The 23,402-nt window shown below is 44.9% G+C and overlaps 2 protein-coding genes across 3 annotated transcripts; one reads left to right on the top strand and one right to left on the bottom strand.

The window, feature by feature from the left end:
• Positions 1–147: 147 nt before the first annotated feature.
• Positions 148–13,501, bottom strand: LOC120660081 (PRKR-interacting protein 1). Its single transcript, XM_039938424.1, has 3 exons — positions 13,306–13,501; positions 11,465–11,749; positions 148–734 (listed from the first exon to the last, which is right to left on the bottom strand). The coding sequence occupies exons 2-3, from the start codon at positions 11,717–11,719 to the stop codon at positions 456–458; spliced, it is 534 nt and encodes a 177-aa protein (XP_039794358.1). The 5' UTR covers positions 11,720–11,749; positions 13,306–13,501; the 3' UTR covers positions 148–455.
• An 85-nt stretch (positions 13,502–13,586) lies between these two features.
• LOC120660080 (DNA repair protein RAD51 homolog 4-like) lies at positions 13,587–22,867 on the top strand. 2 transcript variants are annotated; one of them, XM_039938422.1, is made up of 9 exons: positions 13,587–13,777; positions 14,287–14,411; positions 14,568–14,649; positions 14,740–14,875; positions 15,040–15,170; positions 15,244–15,334; positions 15,762–15,832; positions 21,501–21,650; positions 22,596–22,867. In XM_039938422.1, the coding sequence occupies exons 1-9, from the start codon at positions 13,691–13,693 to the stop codon at positions 22,632–22,634; spliced, it is 912 nt and encodes a 303-aa protein (XP_039794356.1). In that variant the 5' UTR covers positions 13,587–13,690; the 3' UTR covers positions 22,635–22,867. The 2 variants fall into 2 exon arrangements, with proteins under 2 accessions (XP_039794356.1, XP_039794357.1); XM_039938423.1 differs by lacking the exon at positions 14,740–14,875 and having other exon boundaries at positions 15,054–15,170.
• Positions 22,868–23,402: the final 535 nt, after the last annotated feature.

The following is a 23,402-nucleotide window of genomic DNA, read 5'->3' as shown; positions in this document are numbered from 1 at the left end:
TTACATTCCAGGAAAAAAGAAGATATATTTTTACAAGCTTTTAAGAAACCAATGAAGCAAAACAGGAAGTGATACAAATAACATGAAAGAAGCATACATGGAGATGATGAAAGGAACTGATGCAAGGCAACTCTGGACGAGGAACACTAAGTGGAAACTCTCTAGTGCTTTCCATCTCCGATTAAAATGTTAATAGCTGATCAAAAGGTACTGATGCAAGGCAGTTCCCCGAATGAGGAATACTAACAGAAAACTTTCTAGTGCTCTCCATCTCAGCTCTAAATGTTATACATATCCTCTTGACTCAGCCTATTACAACGGCCAAACCAGATGTTAGTTCATTGCCCACGATCAACCAGGGAGGAACGCACAGGCATCCTTCTTCAACAAGCAAGTAGCCCTCCGTCAAAGCTACAGTGACAGTCTAAAAAGCACCTTCAAATGCAATTGGCGTGTCATTGCTTAGACTTGCCATCATCATCATCCGAACCTTCATCGTCATCAGAAGACTCCACTCTGTTAGGCTCTTCACCACCATTACCAGTTTTAGTTCGCTTCTCTTTCTTCCGCTGCTTCTTCTTTTGGCGTTTCAGGCGCTTTTTGGCCGTCCGCTCCTCAGCTGCTTTAAGCCTCTCCTCCCTCTGCAGTTCAAACTCAGCCATCTCTTTCCTCTTTTGGTAGTCAGCATCCATTCGTGCAAGCCGATCCTGCTCTCTCCTCCTCATTTGCCGATACTGTAAAAGGAAGAATGCTAGATCAGACCATTTCCGTACTGATTCTCAAGCCTCAAATCACTCGTTGCATGATTTCTAAACAGGAATATGACTCAAAAATCATATTACAAAATTCAATAAAAAGGTGGTTCAGAATACATGAAAGCAAAGGAATCATAAGCGCATGATATGACCACAAGTTTAAAGATTTGCCAATCCCATGTCCATCTGACATGTCCTGATACATAACTTAGGACTTAGGGGTGGGGAAACACCTCAATATCCCCCAAGGGCCTGTTCGGTTTGGAGGGGATTGGAGGGGGTCGGGAGGGATTCAATCCCCGACAAGTCAAAATCCCCCTCAATCCCCTACAATCCCTCCCAATCCCATTGTGGAGGGGATTAACCGAACAAGCCCTAAAGAGAAAGAGACTTATCCCGTTCTGGGAATCCTGGGATCAAGTGAACCAGATAAAGAACTAATGATTTTCAGAAACTTTGAAGTGTTATGTGAAACAAGAAACAAGATGTGGCATCCAAGAAAAAATGCCTTGAATTGATGCAAGTTACTCCATAATATACTACATTCTCACAACATCCAGTAACACAAAATATTTCCAGGTGAAAGTTGCAATTCAAACCTATAGCTTGAGGGGAGCAATGAGACAGATTTTGGGCCAAAAAATTCTTATTTATGATTGCTGAATTAACAAGGGTTTTGCCGTGGCACCATTTCTTTTAGTGCACACAGTATGTCACTTGGAATCTATAAAACTAATTGACACAGCTGACACTTCAAACAAAAATAAAATTAACCATGATCACCAGTGTAACACCCCATGCACTAATTACCTTAATTAGGATTAATTGAGAGCTTAACATGATCATTAGTACTAATCGTGCACTGTTCATGGGTCTAGATATTCTTTGGCTCACTCTCTTCTGAAGTCTCCCGAACCGCCAGCTCGCTTTCGTGATCAAGTTGTCCACGGCGCCACGCTCGCTCGCACGCCACGACGCCGAGCTCGCCGGCCCTCCACCGCCCCACCCATCCCCGGCCGCACCCCCTCCGATCCTTCTCGCGAGGGCCTCCCCAACCCCATCCCGCGCCTTCTCCGCCGCTTCCCCGAGCGGTTCCAGCCACTTGCCGGCCGGAATCGACCCCTCCACCATCGGTCGCCATGGAACCTTCTCCCGAAGCTCCGCCCCAAGGTCGATCCCCTCCCTCCGGTCAGTTCTCCACCCGATTCAAGGCCCAGATGAGCCGGCCGCGCCTCCCTCGACCTCCCCAGCACCTTTCCCTACCGGAATCGGCCTCGCACGGCTGGACCACCATTGGAGCCTGCAGAAGCTTCGGCCTGACCATCGACCCGCCACTCCGGCTGTTTCCCCGCCGATTCGAGACCATGGTGCGCTCCCCCACATCGCCCTCATCCTCCTTGACCCCTTCCCCGACCTGCATCGGCTGCCCCCTCGTCGGAGACCGACCTGCAGCACCACCTCAACCACTGCTCCGCCGCCGGCGCCATCCCGACCACCTCCGACCCCGGCCCTTGCATCAAACCGGCCCTAGGTGAGCCCCTTGTGCTTCCCTACCACACCCCTGCAGCCGGCATGGCCTTCCCTTGCCAAAAACCGAGCTCCTGAGCGCCTCATGTGCACCAAGTTCGCGTGGGGACCTCGTGCAACAATTGAGACAAGTGCGGGGGGTTTTCTGCAATGTCATAGACTCATAGGAATAGTGTTTTAGGGACCAAATCGCTTGAAACTTTGAAAATGCATAGTAAATAGTAGAAAAATCATAAAATAGCAAATTAAGATGTTTTGGAATCCTTGTAAGTAGATCTATGCAGTGGAATCATAATATGATGAGTGTTAGTTGAAAGTTTTTTCTGTGAAAATAGATTTATGCTTGTTAAGGTTTTAATGCTAGTGTTGTTTGTCTTTTTCATAACTGCAGTCATAGTGCTTCAAATGATGTGAAAATTTTATGGTAGGCTTTTCATGTGATGTATGTTCTGTAGTAAAAATTTCAGAATTATTGATGCATGTATGACTGAGTTATTGATTTAACTTGGATAGTGCTTTATAAATAGTTTTAAATGCTTTATAAATAAAATATAGATGCTAAAATGGAAAATGTGATTCCACTGCCCTTGTATGATGTTATGTTGGTCTAAGAAAATATAATATGACCATGTGTTTACAGAAAATATGAAGTTTTACATTTAACTTGCTCTCACACGATTAAGTGCAATAAAGATTTGTGTTTTTTATAATCAATAAAATATAAAACCTGAGCATGTGAAATTTGTACAGTAGACTATTAGGAGTATTGGTGATCTACTGTGATTTTGGTAGAATTTATTGTGCACTTTACATGTATGATCATATATATATGCCTATGTCTTATTACCTAAATAAATTAAGAAAGACTTTAAATAAATTAATTTGGGGATGGATGCTATGTTTTCTGGTGATCATAAGTCATGTATGACATGTTAGTATGTTGCTCAATTGTGTTAGTTCTGTTTGAGCTTTCAAATGAGATGTGCATGCTCTCTTTTAACAAAACAAGCAATGCACAGGATATTTGTTTAATGAATTCTTACATAGGTTGCTTGAGTAATTAAAATATGGCTTAGGTGGAGGCTTAGCTCCTATGGCATGTTTAATGTAAACCTTACTGCTGTGAGTGGTGTTTGAATGCGAGCACCTATCTTGGTTATAGCTCCCTTATATGTATAGGTGTTGCTCATGCAACTCTTGTTTAAGCTTGATATTGTTTGCATGTTTGCTAAAGCTAGCTCATGACCTTCATTCATATGGATGCTCAGTCGTAACCTTGTGTCTGTCTTGCTTGCTCTTTTTTATGCATTGTCTATTGTACCTCCGTGCATTCATACATCCGCATTGATGCATCTCATTTAGATACGCTAGATGGACAACGCGTGGACATGAAGCACGTGATGACGGAACCGAACCCCAAGATGGCGTTGGTGGACGTATCCTGAAGATAGAAGGACCAGCTGGAGCAATTGAAGACCCGGCCCAAGGTCGGAAGGGCCCAAGGCCTTGCTAGTACTAACACTGACTTTGTGTCAAACCCAGGCAAGCCCCGGAGCATAACCCTTATTTTCAGTATTCAATGTTTATTTAAGTATTTGTGCATTTACGTTTCTAGGAGTTATATGAAATCCTAGTATGCATGTCTCTCCCTAGGTACCTATAATATATAGGCACCGTTAGAAATGCTTTGCTAAGTAGGAATTCGGTAGAAGTCGAGTGATTCCTGTCACTCGCGAGATATAGATCCTTGTTACTTATAGAAAAGTTACTGGAGAATGAATCGAGAAAAGAAAGGAAAAATGGAGACCGGGCGGAGACGAATTTGGTTATGGATATGGAATGGATGGAAAGTGAGCCTCCGCCTGTATCGATTGAGGACCATGCCGTTGTCTGACCCTGCTGATCGAGTTTGAACAATACTAACCACATGCCGGGAGTAGGAGGCAGTTGAAACTGGTAAGCTCAGTACCATATGCGCACCGGTAGGCGGACTTATACTGTCTTCACCAGTGGAGCTAGTATAGAAACTCATGGCTGACCCGTCGTTGGTATCGGTGGAGCTAGCAGTCCCGGGTCACAGGGCAGTTCGGCTATTTGGTGTGCATATGTGAAGGGTTGCCACGTATGGTCCGACGGGGCCTATATGTGACGTGTGTGTTAAGTCCACCTTGTAAGGTTAAATCGGATCGATTCGCCGTCAGTCGCTCTCGGATATGAGCACCTTGATCGCAGCACCGCATCGTAGTAATGAAATGGAACATGAAGGATATTTGTAAATGATTATTCTGAATTAATATTCAATATTTACCATGTTTGCTTTAGCTATGCAAATTTTAGCTGATAATTTATCTATATAGAATCTTGAGCTAAAATATTGAAAGTAAGGATCCACTCTTAGATGCTTTTCTGCAAAACCAACCCACTAGCCCAAAAGCCTTGCATGTCTAGATAATGGGCTAAGTATACTCTTAGTCGGGTAAGCCTTGCTGAGTATTAGTATACTCAGGGTTTGTTGTCACCCTGTTTTCAGATAACTGCTGCTGGTTGGAGCTAACCAGGAATTACATCGGTGGACTCGATGTGACGTCCTCACGTCATCGTAGTTATCGTTGTTTTTCTAAACTAAACATCTATTTAAATTTCCGCTGCATTTTGAACTCTGATATTTTACGTAAACTTGTTTGTAAAACCCCGCATTACAAATTAACTTTGAGAACTTTTGTCTGTTTGTAATCATCCGTGCTCGTCTTCGTGCGAGACTTCCAGTGTTTTTCGATTCTTAACCCGACAGACGACCGGATTACACCGTTTTAAGTGCGTGGTAACTTGATTAACTATTAAGATGATAGTTAGCACACTTAAGCCGGTTTAATTTAGGCGGTTCTGTCACAGCCAGCTGAAGAAGATTGTCAATACACCATACTAAGAATTATACTAATGTTGATTACAATAACACCAGAAATACAGCCATTTTAGTAGAGCGGCAACAACAATTTTCACTGTACTAAGAATTGCCTATATCAATTAATGAGCAGTACTAGCTAACTCCTATGCTTTCCTGTGTGGTAGCAGCATGCTGCCTGTTTGCACATTGCAGGGTGCGTCAAAGTAACTCTTGGCTCGCTTAAGGGAAGGGCATGCACAAGGCATCTCTTAGCTTTTCCATATCAGCAGAATCAGAGAGAAGTCAACAAGAGAGAATACAGGTTGTCTCTTAGCCAAACGACTGTTTCTTGGCAATTTGTGGTGTCAGCTAGGGATAACTGAAGAGACAGCTCAAAGATCTTGTTGGACTGAATAAAGAAAAGGTTAAGCTACAGCCTATTGGAGGGGATCACTTCTTAACTCTTAAGTAGTTCCAGGGGAAAATTAAGGAATCGAAAGAAAAAACTCCCTCAGGGCCCTCCGCGTCGCTCGTAGCCGACGCCAAGGGCGACTCCCTCCGCTGGCCAAAGCCTCCGGCAGCCGCCCATCTCCGGTCGTCGAACGGCGAGCAGCAGCCCACGGCAGTGCCGAAGTCGGTGCTGCTCACATATCCCCCTTCTCTTCTTTCTCTTGCTTTTCTGTTTCCTACAGTTCCAAGGTGCAAATTGGCCGGCATGGTGCCATCCTCACTCAATACAGAGTCCTGATCTCCCTAGGGTGGATCGAGGCTGATGTGGCACGGCCTGTGGTGAAGCTTGAGAAGGCGGGTGGAGCTATCGGCGCCAATAGGGGACGACGGCATCTCGGCGTGGCGTCTACTCAGATGGATTCGGGTGCTCCCATGCCGAATCAGCGGTGGCTGCCAGCTTCGGCCGGTGTGTTGTTGCTCCCTCGGGCTCAAATCGACGGAGGGAGGGGGGTGGCGATGGCCGTGCGCCGCCTAGGCCAGCAACAGGTGACGAGCGTTGGCGTTGGCATGCGATCGTCCCACCCCTCGACAACCCCTGATAGGATGGAGGGTTCATGTCCGACGGATGCGGCCCCAAGTAGGTTGGCTACACCAGCAACTCACCTTATCGAGCTGCCAAAACCGGCGGTTGTCGAGGCCAAGGGTCATGCTCACGCTCCTGCCCAGCGCAGATGGGCGAAGGTGCTGGTGCTCGCTGTGGGATAAGGGAGCCCCTTGGCAAAAGCCTTGCCTGTTTCTCCAGGCGGCCGCGTCGCTAACCTTCTTGATAGCATCGTCAGGCTCCTTCCCTTTCCCGCAACCTTGAGATCTCCATGTGAAAAATCTTGCTTCACTTCTTCCAAATGAACAGCGGTGGCATCGCTGATGTTGCACCCTACTTTAGGCATCGTCTATGAAGACATCTATAGACGGCTGGTTGTGCACCCTGTTTATTCTGTGCCTTATTCTTCCTCCTTACTCTTCATGGTGATGGTGGCACTAGCCACCAGTTGCTATCGTTGTTCGGCGAGCGCCACTCTCTGAGACCTCTGCTTCATCGGCGCTCTCCTTGTTGATGGTGCCTTCAAATCAAATGTCGGGTGGTGTTTCCACCGCTTCCGCCATTCCCCTTCAAGGATTCCTCCCCTTGGACAGCATTGGATGGCCGTACGTGGAACGCGGATGTGCTGTCAAATGTCGTCACCAGTTTATCAGTTTCAAGGGAGATCATCGTAGCCGGGTGAGCTTTGTCTTGCACATCCTTCGCCACTCTTAGTCCCTTTTCCGTTGGGTGGTCCCTCAAATGGAGAGCGGCAATAGGGCGGCATAGTTACGAGGGGGGAGGCATCTAGGCCCCTAATTCGAGTTTTGGTAATTAATGAAACATTATTGGACTAACAATTTTATTGAGAAGAAATGAGTATAGGTTGGTCCAAGAGAAAAAGTGCTTATATAAATGTCATGATGAAAACTTGAAGATGATGTTCAAAGGAAAAGCACAAGGCAAATGTATATGATAGGGCTTTTCTATTTTTGCCGGTCATAAGGTGATTAGATGAGAAAATGACCGGATTAATAGGATAAATAGCCGTACTATCAAGAGGAGTCCTTGTGCCTTTGCTTGACGATTCTATAGTGTTATTTTGCTCAAACAATTGCACTGCATGCATAAGGGTTAACTAAGCTTGAAAAATGGCTAATTGTTATTCAAAATGAGAGCTGACTGTGTGGACAGTCCAACCCTAGGGGGCGGACGGTACGCCACCTCTTTAAAAGTTTGGACAGAAACTTGTGTTTTCTAAGTGGCGCTAAAAAGTGAAGGGCGGACGGTCCAGCCCTTCGGAGCAGACAGTCCACCAACCTGAGGACTTGGACAGAACCAATGTTCGTTCTGGTGGGCAACAAAGTTTGTATTGCGGATGGTACGCCCCTAGGGTGCGGACCGTCCGCAAGTCACTTCTAGTTTAGTGAGATACATTTTTCGTTCTGGTGCTTAGAGTTTGTGTACAACAGACGGTCTGCCCTATGAGTGCGGTCCGCCCTATGAGCTCTAACGGTCGACTCAGACACACATTTATTGCACTCATTGCCGTTGGTTTTGAACGGCGGACTGTCTGGTTTCTCTGAGGCGGACAGTTCGCAGAAGCCCTGTTTTCATGGGAATTTAGTGTAACAATTAGATTTCGAGAGGAGGCCTATATATACCTCATGTCTGGCCATGGGTGAGGTCTCTTGGCACATTTGAAAGCTTCCTTGACGTATTTGAGCAAGCCTCCTCTGTCTCTCACTCTTTGCTTAGGGATTGCATTCTTGTGAGTGTGAGAGCATCCTAGTGCATTGCATCAAGAGTTTGAGCTTTGTGGAACTAGGGAATTTTCAAGCAAGCGTCATCGACTTGTTACACTTGGGAGTTGCCGCTCCCTAGACGGCTTGGAGAAGGTAATTTCGTGGAGCCCTTCAAGAAGATTGTGGAGGTGCACCGATTTGGTTGTGAGAGGTTCTTGTGTTGACCTTGCCGGAGTGGTGAAGAGGAACTCTAGTGGAATCGAGGTTTGGAGAAGTTCATTGATTCATGCCGGTTCAAGATCAAGAGAAGTCCTTATAGAGGAGCAGTTGATTCTTTGAATCCACGTCAACGTGGATTAGGGGTGACCGCCTGACTGGCAAGTCATCAACACCACGAGAAAAATGTCTTGTGTCAAGCTCGGTTATTTCTTTGCTCATTTCAATTCTGCAATTTATTTTGAGCTTTTTTACATTTCAAGTTATTGAATTGCCTCTTGTCACCCTAGGTTGCAAAACCCTAACTAGTGATAGGCCTTGTTAGATATAGGTGCTCTCTCTTGTTACTAATCAGTTTTTTTAATGTTTGTGATTTTAGTTAAAACCGCCTATTCACCCCCCCTAGTCGGCATCCTAGATCCTGATGGGGGGGGGGGGGTGCAATGGGTACGACGTATTCGGAAAGTATGTTGCTCGGTGGTGGTGCTTATCAGCGATTTGTGGCCATCTTTCTTCTTGTGTCATGGCTTGTCTTTGAATTGTTCACGAGTTATATCTTTCTTACTCCTTGTGTGTACTCATTGTACTGTTGTGTCATCTTCTCTAATTCCCCGCTTGTATCTCTAGGGTCGTGCCCTAATCAGGTATTAGTCGAAAATTATTCAGGTGGGGACCCTCACCCCCCAGTGACTTTTTTTTAAAAAAAACCTTAAGTAGTTCCTAAGCTTATGTGTTGTCCAGAAAATCTTTATGATAAGTTGATAACACCTCTGGACATACCCAAAGTCAATTAGAAATAGTTATTGGCTTCATAATCCTATCTCATCAACTCATTGCATTGGTTTTAGTTAGTTGCCACCGTTAGGGTGCCATATACGCTACGCAGTCATCACTCATTAGCATCAAGAAACACAAATTCTATCATCTACCATTCCGCCACCAAGTGCAGGTGCCTTTGGCCTTGTCTCATATTCTCCATGATCAGCCACTATGATTCCAAGCACACAACATGCACATGTACATATCACACATCATTCAACATCTAACAGGAAAGTCCCAACTAAAGTTGAACCTGAAATAAAAGCATACTCCAGAACGAGAGCTCAAATAGCAATTCAGTTCTAAGCAGCAGAAAAATGCCAGAGAATAGTTCTAAACAGGAAAAGAATTAGTCACCCCATTTTCCTAGCTTACTAGTTACAAGATATCTCTGCTAAAATACTATTCTTTCCACATACTCCCTCAGATAATGCAAGTCATTTTTTAGATTCTTGCTGATCAAGCCTTTTTTATCTTGGACCATTAATAATTTAATATATGAAACCTCACATAGATTGGTAACATAAGATTGATATTAGCATATTACTATATCCATCTTGAAAGTATTTGTCATATGGATTCTTGGTGTTTGAGAAGGCATATGTTTTAGGAATTGCTAGTCCATGTGTCACCTTGTAGAAGTGTTTATGTCTCAAATTTTAGATAAGAGAAAGTATTACAAAGCTGTACAATATTCCTTGGAATTCATTTGAATGAAAGAGTAAAAAAACTTTGTTTGATAAAATTGTCATTTAATGGTAAAAAGATCTACATATGTATATATTTGATAACGAAGCAAGACTTCTTTTCCAGATAAAAGTAAGAATTTTATTACAAGGTAGAACATCAGAATGATGCCCCCAGACTACTCATCCAGTCCCAACTACCTATCTAGAATACTTGTAGCTACCAAGCAGTGAGTTTATTCATATAGGAACATGCCAAGGTTTCATGTTGAATGAAGCTGCCAAAACATGCTCCATCAAAAATGCATTCATAGCAGGTTTGCATTCAATGGATATGCTTTAGTAGTCCGGTCATTTATGCCAATCATGTAAACAGAGAGTCAACACATACATGGATCAATTAGCTTGTGATATTAGCTTAGATATTGTTTCTTAAGTAATTTTTGGTACTGAAAAACTGTGATTCAAGAATTATGACATCCTTTCTTTTTGAACATACATATCAAACATATAATCTATACTACTTTAACACCAACATCTAGTTGTACAAAACAAGGTTTCCATTCCAATAGACTATTTTCACTCAAAATTGCAGTTAGAGATAGTATGACTGTATGAGTTGCAATGGGTCAACAGAAGTCATTCTCTCTTTTTTATTATAATATTTACAGCCATGTAAAACATTATTTAGTATCAAAGAAACCAAAAGAAGTCTTGCTATATTGAGTATAGCCATGTAAAACATCAGTACTTTTATAGCTTCCCAGCAGTATAAGCTAGCTACTGTAAGTCTTCCGTGCAAGGTTTTTAAAGCAGTAAGGCGAGGCGATGCGCCACCGCTCGGACGCCTAGGCGATAAGGCGTGAGGCGAGGCGACGCCTTATTTGCTTGTAAAACACATTCATTTACCTCTAAAACACATACATTTAACTGTAAAAGAAAAGGAAAAATAGAGAATCACTGGGCCTAGAGGTGCAAAACAGGCCCATCAAGTCAGCCCAACCCAGTTGAACCCATCTCCCCCCTCCACCTTATCGCAACCCTACCAGTAGCCGCATGTGCCTCTCTCGGTCTCTCCCTCCCATCCCCCATCCTGCCGCCTCTTCTGTCTCTCCTTAGATCCCGCCTCCGCTGCCTCTCCTCCGACCGCGTCGCCGCCGCCGCCGCCGCTACCTGCCCTCCTCCTCCTCAGCCGCTGCCGCTGCCCTCCTCCGCCTCTGCCTCCTCCGTCGCCGCCCACCCCTGCCTCCTCCGCTGCCCGCCTCCTCCGCTGCCTGCCTCTGCTTCCTCCGCCGCCAGCCCCTGCCTCCGCCCGATGCAAGACCGGAAGAGGAGGAGGAGGGGGAGGAAGGACAGGCGGCAGCGGCGCAGCTCCCTCCCCGGGTGGCGCGGCACTGGAACGCCGGCCAAGGCGAGGAATGGATAGGCGACGCCGACGCCCAGCTTTTTTTTCCGCTCGGATGCCTAGGCATCGCCTAGGCGACGCTTTAAAAACCATGCTTCCGTGCTAAAGTGGTTGCCAAAATTTAACGCAGCACAAGGAAAATATTAATTAGCTTAATAAGATAATTTTCAGGAAAAAACAAAAAAATACCAGAATATTTTCGAACAATATATAATCAATCTTTTCACATGGTAATTGACAAATAAATCTTTTTGTGACTACAATAGATCATGATGTGATTACTGTAACCCAAAAGTTCACAAAAACCAAGCAAAATTTACATCAATCAAACATAAATTTTAGCAAGATGTCCACACTGGTTCATGCACAAACAGAGGAAAGCAGGGAGGGAGAGTACCTGGTGGAAATCACCTGAGCCAGATCCAGCAGATGACCCTGATGTGTTACTGACACGAACAGGGACATTCTCCATGATACGCCTGAGCTTCACCTCCAGGTCCTCCTCATCCTCTCGCAGTTTTACTCCTCCTGAGCCCTTTCCTGCAGGATCAACCACAACCAGCTCCTTCCCAGTGTCACTGCCAGAAGCCTTTCCTGGTGGTGCTATAGGGACTAGCTGCTGCATGTTGCTATCTCTGTTGGGAGTTGCCATTGCAGGCTACAACTCAAGTTGTCTTTCAAACTGCGTGCACATAAACAATGGATATGAACGTTGTGTTTCCATCAAGTATGGTCACATTCAAACATCAAGTTTCATACTATGCACTATGCAGATTGAACTTCCTAGTTCCTTTTAGGCTTAAACAAATACCAGATAGAGCACACACAGAGCACAATAACATATTTCAATGACCATGCGAAGTCATGCACTGAACGTAGGGAAAATGGATCTGTATCATTAAAAAGATGCAAACTTAAGAAAAATACCATCAAAAGATTGAATTTTAGAATTGCAGCATGGAAAGGTTCCTCTGTTATTGGTTTTTAGCATTGACGTTAAATGGAAAGGTGCTCCGTTAGCTGCTGATTAAAAAAAGAAAACAAAAACTCACCCCTGACCAAACTCACGCACGCACGCAGGACACACCCCTGGCCAAAAGCAAACACATGTACGCACCCAGGTCGCACGCACGCACCCTGAGGGATCAATTGTAGGCTCATAATTGAGTAGACAAATTAGCAATCTTAGATCTTTGAGCTATGCTCTTTTGTGTGAACAATTTGTGCAACTATGGTTGCTGGTATCTTTGTTATGCCATACTGTGAAGAGTGTGTGAACTCTATTATGTACTGCTGAAATTTGTGTCAATATTATGCTGAAAGTTGTGATATATACCTTGCTAAGAAGGTGTGTTATATCCTATTCAAATTTTGTTTAATATGTCTTGTTATATCCTGCTATGGTGGTGTAAACATGGGGCAAATGCAGGTGGAAATGGGGCTCCAGTGTAGCTGTTATGTTTTTATTTTATTTTATTTAGTGGGTGTAGCGGTTATGTTGCTAGAATGAGGGGAAGTAACGTGGAGTTAACAGACATGCTAAAAGGCTATAACAGAGCATTCTTTTGATGATACTTTCCTACAGTTCAAACTTCCAATGGTATTTTTCTAAAGTTTGCACCTTTTATTGGTACAGATCCAATTTTTCCCTGAATGTAGGACACTTTGAAGTTCAGAATTGCATGTAAAAGCACTAATAATATATTTGTCACAAGTAGTTTAACATTCCCTGTTAGAAAATAAATGAAAATACCTTGAAGTTAGCAAAGTTTGAATCGAATGAGCTTAGCAATTGCGGAGAATGAACAACTGGGCGATCATTATCGAATATGGCATGTTTGGATCCTAGGAAACGAATTTGATCCTAGTTCTAGTAAAGAAAAAATGCATAGAACTCCTTCCATTGTTCCAACAAGTGAGCAGCAAGCGGCATAAAAAATCAGGACATTTTTACCAGCTGTGCTCTTGAAGAAACTAAAGCAAGTCGTAAGATCCAACAAAACAATAAACATAAGCCACAAAAAGAAGACTTGGCCCCTAAAATGCAGGCATTGATTTAATCTTATTGACCTATTGGAGTCACTGAGTCAGACTTGAGATTCCAGGAAGTGAATTAACTTTTTCGACATACAGACAACCCTAACCCTATCAGCTTCTATGGCCCATACGCAGTGGCAAGGGTATGGTGGTACTGGTACAGAGCTCTACGAGCACGGGGAAGATGGTGAAGTTCCTCACCTCGAGCTGGAGCCCAGAGACCGAGCACGCGGTGCCACTGCTGGATCCTCCTCAACTCCTCTTCCAGACGCTCCAGTGGCCGCCGCCCAAGGGGCTCGCTCCGACGCTCCCCTACGTCGCCGCCGCCGCTGCCCGTGGCAGGAAATCCTCTTCTCCCGCTGCGCTCGATGGCCTTTTCCGGTTTCTCCCCTCCGGGTCCGTGGAGCTTGCAGGCCGTGTCGAGCAAGTCGAGTCTTAACTTTGGACTGGGCTGGACGACCAAAAGAGGCCCATATCGAATAATGAAATCGTGGCCCACGCTAGGGCAAACCTAATTGCGACCGATCTGCGGTCGACACCGGCAAGCGGCAAGGCAGCAACTGCCCGGCAGGCGGCGGCGGCGGCGATGTCGGCGACTCGTGGCAGAAGCGGAGAAGGAGCCACCACATCCGGCTGCGGCCTCAAGCGCCGCAACGCACCACAAGATCACGAGGTCCGCATTCTTCTACTCCGGGTCCTGCTGATTCCACGCGCTGCACATGACGTTGCACGCTATACATGACATTGCGCGCACGTGTCGCTATATTTCGTAGAAGTTATTCAACAGATGATTGGGTCGGCCAATTCGTTTTACGTTGGGGGGACTGATTCACATTAATGTTTGGGGGAAAGAATCGATGGTTACATACTTACATTTAAATACATGCTAATGCTGTTCTCCTGAATATTAACAGATACAGTAATGGAACATTCATCTCAAATCGTATAGCCTGGTCGTAAGTAACCATGAAAGGCGGCAACTCCCAACCAACAGAGGCGAGGGCACATAGTCATTAGGGTAGTGAGAGTTTTACAAAAAGATTAGGGTAGTGAGGGACCTTTGTACCACAGAATCACCATGTGCTGATGTGCCTCTATTTGATCCTATTATATTCATGGCATTTGTCCTGGATAGACTATCTGGACCTTACACATCTCAGAGGATGATATGATGGTATACAGGATAGTGAGATGATGAATCAAGATCAGCTTTCCACCGAAGATTGGTGTGGGCGATTTTGGAATGGGATGGAATTGCTCAAGGACGTCAACGAAAAAAAGCATTTCCTCCCTACTGGACTTGAAGGGTAGTCCTATTTTAAACATAATCATGCCCTCTATTCATCACTTACTTACCATTTTAGATCCCTGTCTGGATGATTTATTGATCGGATGCAACAAAGTTACATTGCTTTATTTGGTGGTTGGGCTCTATAATGATTTATATGGACCTTCCCTGCCAGCATTGACACACTTCTTGGAGGTGGTCTGCGCCAAGGTCAGCTAACAGAGATTACTGGACCGTCATCTTCTGGTAAAACACAGGTGAGGAAGTAAGTTATCATTTCTACACTCAAGATACCTATGCAGTTATGTTTACCACTTAGATTGTCCATTCCATGTACACCATTGCAGGTCTGTCTACATTCTGCTTCAAATATTGCAGCCAAGCAGATGGGGTTGGTTATGTACTTGGATACTAGTAACTCCTTCTCTCCTAGTCGCATTGCTACTATAATTTATGGAATCTCTGACCTATTTGGTCAAAGAGGTAGCTAATCAACCATATTTCTTGCCTGCTCTTTCCTTTTGTCATCCAGTGGGTTTTCATAATTATTTCATTTCTTATGGTGTAGGTAGAAAGTTGTTCCCGCAGTTAGTTAGCAAAAGTTTTACCATGTGTTGTATATATATCTTATGATCTATAGTTACTAGGTTTTGAATTGCAGACAAAGGATGCAAGGCTCAAGAGTGTCATGAAAAGCATCATCTGTGAGTCTGTGTTTGATATATTTGCTTTGTTTGAAGTACTACATCAACTTGAAGTATCTCTGCTAAATTGCAAGGCAAGTTAAACAAAGTCTTTGATATGACTTCAGATTTCATGTCAGTACCTCTTACATGGCACATGCTTAATAGGTAAACAATGGTGGTAGCAAAGTTTGTTTGCTTATCATTGACTCAATATCATCCTTACTTGCTCCCATCATTGGAGGCAAGTATCCACAAGGTACTTCCACAGCTTTGTCAATAATTTGTTTATTTGTTTTCCTTTGGCATAGCATAAGCTTCACTTAGCACTCCAGCTATACAGTAGGGACTATAATCTTGAATGCTGGGAGGTTTGAGACAAATTAGAGGTAGGAACTGAATCAATTTGGTGTACTCAGCAGTTTATACAAGATGGCTTATAAATCTAGTTATAAACTTAATAACACATGTTTATCATTCAGCTTTTTTTTTAGAACTAGCCATAAATTGAATTTCCCTTGGTGAAAATCCTTTTATTTCATTTCTTCCTATAAGGTTTGTGTTATTTCTTAATATAATACGGGCAGTTCTCCTGCCGGATTGAGGAAAAAAAAAGGAAGGCATTATTAATTCTTGAACTGTAGTTTTTAATTCTTTCCTCTGAACCTGTATTGATAAACTAACAGGGCGGTCAATGATGATATCAGTGGCAATGATTCTAAAGAAGTTAGCAGATGAGCATAACCTGTCTGTTCTGGTAATCTTTTACCGACTCTAGTTTTTGGTAAATGTTCATGGACTGCTAATTGTATGCTCTGGAATGAACATATTTGGAACTATGTTTATAAAATATCATGCTGAGGAACCAAATCTAGCCCACTTGGTGTTTGCCTCCACCTAGATTCAAACCCTCTGTCTCGAATTTTGGTGTTTTTCTTCTTATTAATGAGCTGAATACCTCATGACCTAGATTCAACCCCTCTTTGGCTCGAATTTGGGCTAATACATGTATTCAACTTCTTTATCCAGTTGGTTCTGCAAACTATGCAATTTTTGTTCTTGTAGTACCACTTGCATGCTTGGAGAAAATCAGAAACTGTAATATTGCCGTGATTATCATGACAATGATGCTGAATAGTAGAGCCCTGAATTTGCATGTTAAAGATTATTGAGTATTATTTTATCAGAGAAGAAAGACTTTGCTCATTGACTTCAGGACCACCTAACTTTTTATAAGTAATACACAAATAGAGAATGGTAGGACATCTCAACCTTTTGATTTTGAGCAACCACTGTAATCTATTACGAGGTTCTCTGCTTCTATTAATTTGTTTCAATAAATGATTTGACATGAAATTTCATTAAATGCTCAACATTTTCATAGATCTAACAAGAAAACAGTTTACCTTGTTTCCTTGAGTTCTCATTCTGGATATGCATGAAGCCACAAAAAAATAGATGGCCTTGGTCAGTTTTGAAAAGTATGTAGCTACTCCATACCAACCATTGCTTAAACAGTTTGACATTACCTAATACCCAGATTTGATGCATCCAAAAAAGAATATGATCGTTTATATCATTTTATAATACAACAACAACAACAACAACAACAACATAGCCTTTTTTCCCAAGCAAGTTGGGGTAGGCTAGTTATATCATTTTATAATGCACGAAATATTATGTGATGTAACAGTAATGCTCTTGTTTCTCTACTCCCCTTTCCCTGATCTGAACTAGTTTTTAGCTCCTACTCCCTCCATTCCAAATTATAGGTCGTTTTGGCTTTTCTAGATAGATAGTCTTTGCTATGCATCTAGATGTGTGTATGCCTAGATACATAGTAAATACTAAGAAAAGCCAAAACAACCTATAATTTGGAACAGAGGGAGTAATATTTATTTGGGAGCTCTGAGCCTCCAATTCCTCCAAAGGATGGTGCAATGTAAAGATTTTTTGTTATTCGGTCTTCATGAATCATTTTTTTTCTCGAACACGCAGGAGAGCTGCGTATCATTGTATTAATAGAAGAAGAGAGTCATACATAGACCCGAACACACACCACACTCTATCCCTGCAAGAACTTAATCACCTGTGCTTTTCAAGGAGGACCTGACCACACCACCCACTAAGGCACTAAGGCACTAGTTGTGTGTAAGGGCAGCCCCTTAGCACCAGCTAAACTCCACAAATGGGCTTCCTCCCTAGCACGGGCAAGAGCCACAGGAATGCTAGGGGCAGCACCATTGAACACACAATCATTTCTAAGTTTCCAGATGGTCCAAGCACCAAGGAATTATGAGGGAGTTCAGGCCCTTTCTTGTATCTCCATCGACCGTCAAAGCTGCCTTGTCCCACCAGTCATCAAAGGAAGTAACATCAGGCTGTGGAGCAAGAGCTGCAAGTCCAACAATCTGTAGGAGTTTTGTAGGAGAGAATAGAGATGCGTAATTGATGGATTGTATTAGCCTGAGCCTTGAGGCTGAATATATAGGGGTACATGACTTGGAGAGCAAGAAGCCTCTCCTACAGATCTGGTAGGATATGGATACAATCCTAATCTACCTAATATAGAGATATCCCTAATATACTCTAACATCCCCCCGCAGTCACAGCGGGAGCGTCGCAGACGGTGAGACTGGAGAGAAGTCGATAAACTGACATCCCCCCGCAGCCACAACGGTCAGTGCGCCGCAGATGCTGTGGCTGGAGTGGAAAACCACAAGGTTGCTCAAACAGATGATAGCCCTTTGTGCCGATGTCGAGGTAGCCGAGGTGAGGATGAGTGGCCATGGTCGATGATGTCGTACGTAGAGTAGCCGTGGTCGACGTAGTTATGTCGAGGTTGCCGAAGACAAGGTAGCCGCACATGAAGCCGCGGGCGCACGAGGAGGCGCCATGGTGGTGGCGTAATGGAGAAGACGCCGGAGACGAAGATGGCGACGCGTCGAGGCAGTCGTAGAGGGAGCGATGCCGAAGTCGAAGCAGTCAGGCCATCGGGCGACACATGCCCGAGTTTGCCAGGCTCGGGAACGCATCGGGGACGATGGGCACGCATCGGTGTTGCCAATACCGGACGTGCAAGGGAGGATGCACAACCAGATGCCGTCACCGAGGGGGACCAGCAGAGAAGGCCTCCATGGAAGTCGCAGGCGCAGAAAAAGGCGAGGTAGAAGATGCCAACGCCTGCTGTTGCTGGAGTAGACGAAGTAGTCGGGGACGAGATGGCGACGCTGGCGACGTGGTTGTGCTAGACGAAGCGAGGAGGGGAACCCAGATTTTCCAGCACAAGGCCGAATGATCCGATTGACGCGACGGCGGCGCTCGAAAGAGACGGCGAAGAACTCGTACAGCTTGACAAAGACCATGTGCGGGGCGCGCAGCGACGAGTCCACGATGAGGTCGGGGGCGTGGTCGACGACGGTGAGGAAGCAATGGCGGAGAAGACCACGGGGTGACGCCACTGCTGCCCGAAGAGGCGACGCAGCGACAGCCCTCCGTGCTCGGTGAAGGGCGCGCTCGACGAGGACGGACGTCACGGAAGCCGGGTGGATCACGCACATCGGCTGATCAGACCGAGTAGCGTGAGGCGAGACGACGGTGGGCGAAGTCGGTGAAGGCGTCCCGATTGGTGAAGGCGACGACGAGCCGGCGAAGGTCGACGTACGGACGAGGCGGCGATGTAGGCGGCGGCGCAAACGAGCGCCCCCTAGGGTGCCGGCCATCTCGCCATGCCGTAGGGTCGGAGAGGAAGAAGAGGCCGGTGACGTCGACGCCGTCGTCGAGGTAGAGGCGCGAAGTCGACGGGCGGTTGGCGACGTAATCCCGATCTCTGATCGGGCAAAAGAAAAATTGATACAACAGCAGCTTGTGTAGTACCTCGGATGCACCTCGGATGCACGTAGCAGAACCCCTCATCCTTTTATCTCTTGCCACCTCTCACGTCCACGGTCAAGAAGGCCATGGGAGAGAGGGAGAAGACAAAGAAAAGGGCTGAGCGTGCGGCGATGTGGAGGAGCGGGGCGGATCCGGTCCGGGGGCGAAGGCAAGGCGGGGCGGAGCCACACCGAGGCGGTTCCCGCTCGGCGCGGTGACGGATCCCGCCGGATCGGGTGGATCCCCGCCTGGATCTGTGGAGCGGCGGTGGACCCCGCCCAGAGGCGGCTGCGGCCAGTGGTGGATCCCGCCAGGAGGCGGCGGCGCCCGGCGTCGGATCCCGCCAGGGCGGACGGCGAGGCAGCGGTGCCCGACGGCGGAGGGACGAGGTGAAGCTGGACGCCGCCAGGGGGGTTCGTCGGCGACGAGCGTAAGCAGCACTCGGCAGCCCTTGCTGCCACCACGGCAGCACGGGTCGGAGGCGGGTGCTGCAGGAGGCCGCGACTGCCACCACAGCAGCGCGAGACGGTGGTGTCGTCGATGATTCCCTGCGGATGACGAGGTACTTCCCAATCTGCTGCTGCTTGATGCGATCTGGCGGCGGATTAAACTGATCCGCCGCGGAGAGGGGCGCTGCCCCCGGCGGAGGTCATGGGCGACCTCCCGGGGGCGCGCTAGGAGGCCGTCGAGGGGGCGCTTTGGAGGTGCGTCGTGGAGGACGTCCGGCGGCGCGCGGAGGGTGGGGTGCGAGAGGGGCAGCGAAAGATTAGCCTAGGATCTCAAACTCTAATCTCGTGATACCATGTAGGAGAGAATAGAGATGCGTAATTGATGGATTGTATTAGCCTGAGTCTTGAGGCTGAATATATAGGGGTACATGACTTGGAGAGCAAGAAGCCTCTCCTACAGATCTGGTAGGATATGGATACAATCCTAATCTACCTAATATAGAGATATCCCTAATATACTCTAACAAGTTCAAACCAGAATTTTCTTGCAAACACACAGCCTATGAGCAGGTGTTGAATGTTCTCCTCCTCCTGATCGCAAAGCAGACATCGGTCCGGATGGGTGAGGCCTCTCCTAGCAAGCCGGTCTGCTGTCCAGCAACGGTTGTGAGCAGCCAGCCACATAAAGAAACAACACTTAGGGGGTGCCCAAGATTTCCAAATGCGCTCATAGGGAGCGAAGCTGATGGCGCCCTCAAAAAGTGCATCATATGCAGATTTGGCTGTGTAAACACCTGAGCTAGAAAGTCTCCAAATGTGCTTATCCGAGGCTCCATCCTGTAACTCCACCTCTGTCAAAGTATCCCAAAGATCCAAGTATTCCCACAAGGCTTCCAAAGAAATTTCCCCCTGAATGTCTGCTACTCACTTCTCATCAACCAGGGCATCCACCACCTTGCGTCTGTTTGCTTTTCTTTTTGGCACTAAAGAATACAGATTAGGAGCCGAATCCTGGATGCTTCTTCCAGCCAGCCATTTGTCTTTCCAGAAGAGAGTATTGGCTCCATCTCCAACCTCAGTAATTATGGCCAGCGAGAGAAGATACTCGACTTCCTTAGTCTTCATGAATCATGATAAATCTATTTTCTTGTAATAAAATGTATGGATGATCTCGAAGAAAGGGTCAACAACATGTGCAGAGAACGTTTAACCTGTTTAGGATGCATCGTCACTTACATGTTGTGTGACTAAATGAATACCGAACACTACCTTATTATTGCTTGGCATCCTGTAGGCATCAACATCAACATCAACAAAGCCTTTTAATCCCAAGCAAGTTGGGGTAGGCTAGAGTTGAAACCCAACAAAAACCATTATTCATGATTCTAGCACGTGAATCGCGGCTTTCCAAGCACTCTTATCCAAGGACAAATCTCTAGGTATACTCCAGTCTTTCAAGTCTCTTCTAATTGTTTCTTCTCATGTCAACTTCGGCCGGCCCCTGCCTCTCCTCATATTACCGTCGTGCTTTAGGATACCACTATGCACTGGTGCCTCTGGCGGTCTCTGTTGGACATGTCCAAACCATCTCAGCCGGTGTTGGATAAGCTTTTCTTTAATTGGTGCTATCCCTAGCCTATCTCGTATATCATCATTTCGAACTCGATCCATCCTTGTATGCCCACAAATCCAACGCAACATGCGCATTTCTGCAACACTTAATTGTTGGATGTGCCGTCTTTTTGTATGCCAACATTCCGCACCATACAACATTGCCGGTCTAATCGCCGTTCTATAAAACTTGCCTTTTAACTTCTGAGGTACCTTCTTGTCACAAAGGACGCCAGATGCTTGGCGCCACTTCATCCATCCCGCTTTGATTCTATGACTAACATCCTCATCAATATCTCCATCTCTCTGTAGCATCGATCCCAAATATCGAAAGCACGATATTTAAAATTATTTAAATTTCTTGAACAATTGATTTTACAAATTGAAATTAATCAGACCTTTATAAAAGATTTACTTCCGGCAAACACTACAAAATTGAACATAAAGGTGTTCTTATATTCATTCATTGACTTACTCTTGCATTATGTCCAGGTAACCAATCATATGGTTTCTGCTGGCAATGGAGCTGTTAAGCCTGCTCTGGGAGAGAGCTGGAAAGCTGTTCCACATGTCCGCCTGATGATATCCCGTGAATGTGAGAATAATATCTGCACAGCAACTGTGCTGAAGCACACACTACTGGTATTTTTCTCTGAAAATTTGATTGTACTTATTTTAGCTTTTACTACAATAGCAGTATTTTTTGTCCCAGTAAAATTTGCATGGATTGTAATAAATAAATAAACAAACAAATAAGCAGTACCATTTTTGTAAACAGTTGATTTTTCATGATCTGATTTTTAGCAGTATCCTATAAACGCACCATTATAGGATTACATACATTTACCCTATGCGAGTATATTGTGTTTGTGTTTTTCCAAAAAAAAAAGTACATTATGTCTGTGCAATGTGCATGTATATTTTTTGTCCGGCACAGTTTCGATTTATGCTGTGACAGCAGCAACAGTAGACAGCTTTTGCTCAAAAGAAACAAGAGGCATGTGAAACCAGCAGGAAGCAGCAGACTCCCTTGTACATCTTTTAGTTATACTTCTGAAAAAAACTGCAGGGAAGAGTGGTTAGGTGAATGATATGCAGCTTACCCTAAGTAGAGGATTTTGAGGTCAATATATTGGGACTAAAAGACATTGGTGTTGTTGCTGTTGTCTCTTATGAAGAAATTATGGTTCCCGTCATTCCTGCTCACATGTTGCCACACTACCTTATAGGAACAAGCTACTCAGGGTAGTATTAACAAGAATGATAGCCAACTTGATTGATCATCTATGCCCTCCTTGCTAGGTCTGCTAACACGTCATAATGTAGCAGCAAGGGATTTCATATAGTTGAGTTGAGGATAGAAAGAGAGTATAGGTGTACCAGTTTCCTGTCACATGAGGCCTGAAAAAATGGCTGCCTAGCTTTGTTGCCAAATGATGCCCATTCTCTTTGAAATCTTTAATAGCAAATTAGAATTGCGCAACATTTGGAGGGATGGGAGAATTCTTGCTGTGATCCAAAGCGATTATCTCTGCTCAGAATTCTTTCATGTTGCTTGCTTTTCCTGACCTCGATGCTTCATTGCAGGCTTCTGGCCGTACTGCAAAATTTGTGGCACCCAGCTGACCCTCCTGAGATGAGGATCATTAGCCGAATGTTTGGTGGTTCCAGTCCCCATCATCCGTAGTGAGCGCCTCCCTTTTGGGCTTCACATGGTGTTCGTATGTCCTGTGAAGTTGAGCAGCTTGTGCATATATATGTACTTGGTTGTTGGAGTAGACTTTGTATTTCCTTTTTCTTTTTTGCAACAAATTGTAAATGTATCGATATTTCCTTTTTTGCCACAAATTGTAAAGCTATATATATATATATATATATATATATATATATATATATATATATATATATATATATATATATATATATATATATATATATATATATATATATATATATATATATGCTTTCTTCCATCGTGTCAAGTCCATACAAGGTGATAAGATGTGACAAGGAGTACGGTAGAAAGAAATTTGTGGCCTACTCCGGGCTATGATCACCTAGCTAAGTTGGAGAAGGCTGGGCAACAGTAGGAAATTAATTTCTACTAATCTAGAATCCACTTTTACGGTGGTGTAAACTGTAAAGAACTATGCTAGAAAAGCTTATTAGTGACGCATCTTGACAGTTATTAATCTACGCTGCCACTTAGGTAGGAGTTATCCGACTAAGCTAGCATAGAAATAACTAGTCATTGTCCCAAGAGACATGTTAACTTTATAATCTCCGTCCAAAAAAATCATTCTGAGAGTCAAAATTTTATTCCAAAAACAAAACAATATTATCACATTCAGTATGTGCATGAGCATGTGCATACGGCAATCAGTCGGTACCAAA

This window comes from Panicum virgatum, chromosome 2N (genome assembly GCF_016808335.1).
Source record: "Panicum virgatum strain AP13 chromosome 2N, P.virgatum_v5, whole genome shotgun sequence".
NCBI lineage: Eukaryota > Viridiplantae > Streptophyta > Magnoliopsida > Poales > Poaceae > Panicum > Panicum virgatum.
Note: the sequence above shows the minus strand (reverse complement) of the source record. Positions and strands in the feature narration are given on the sequence as shown.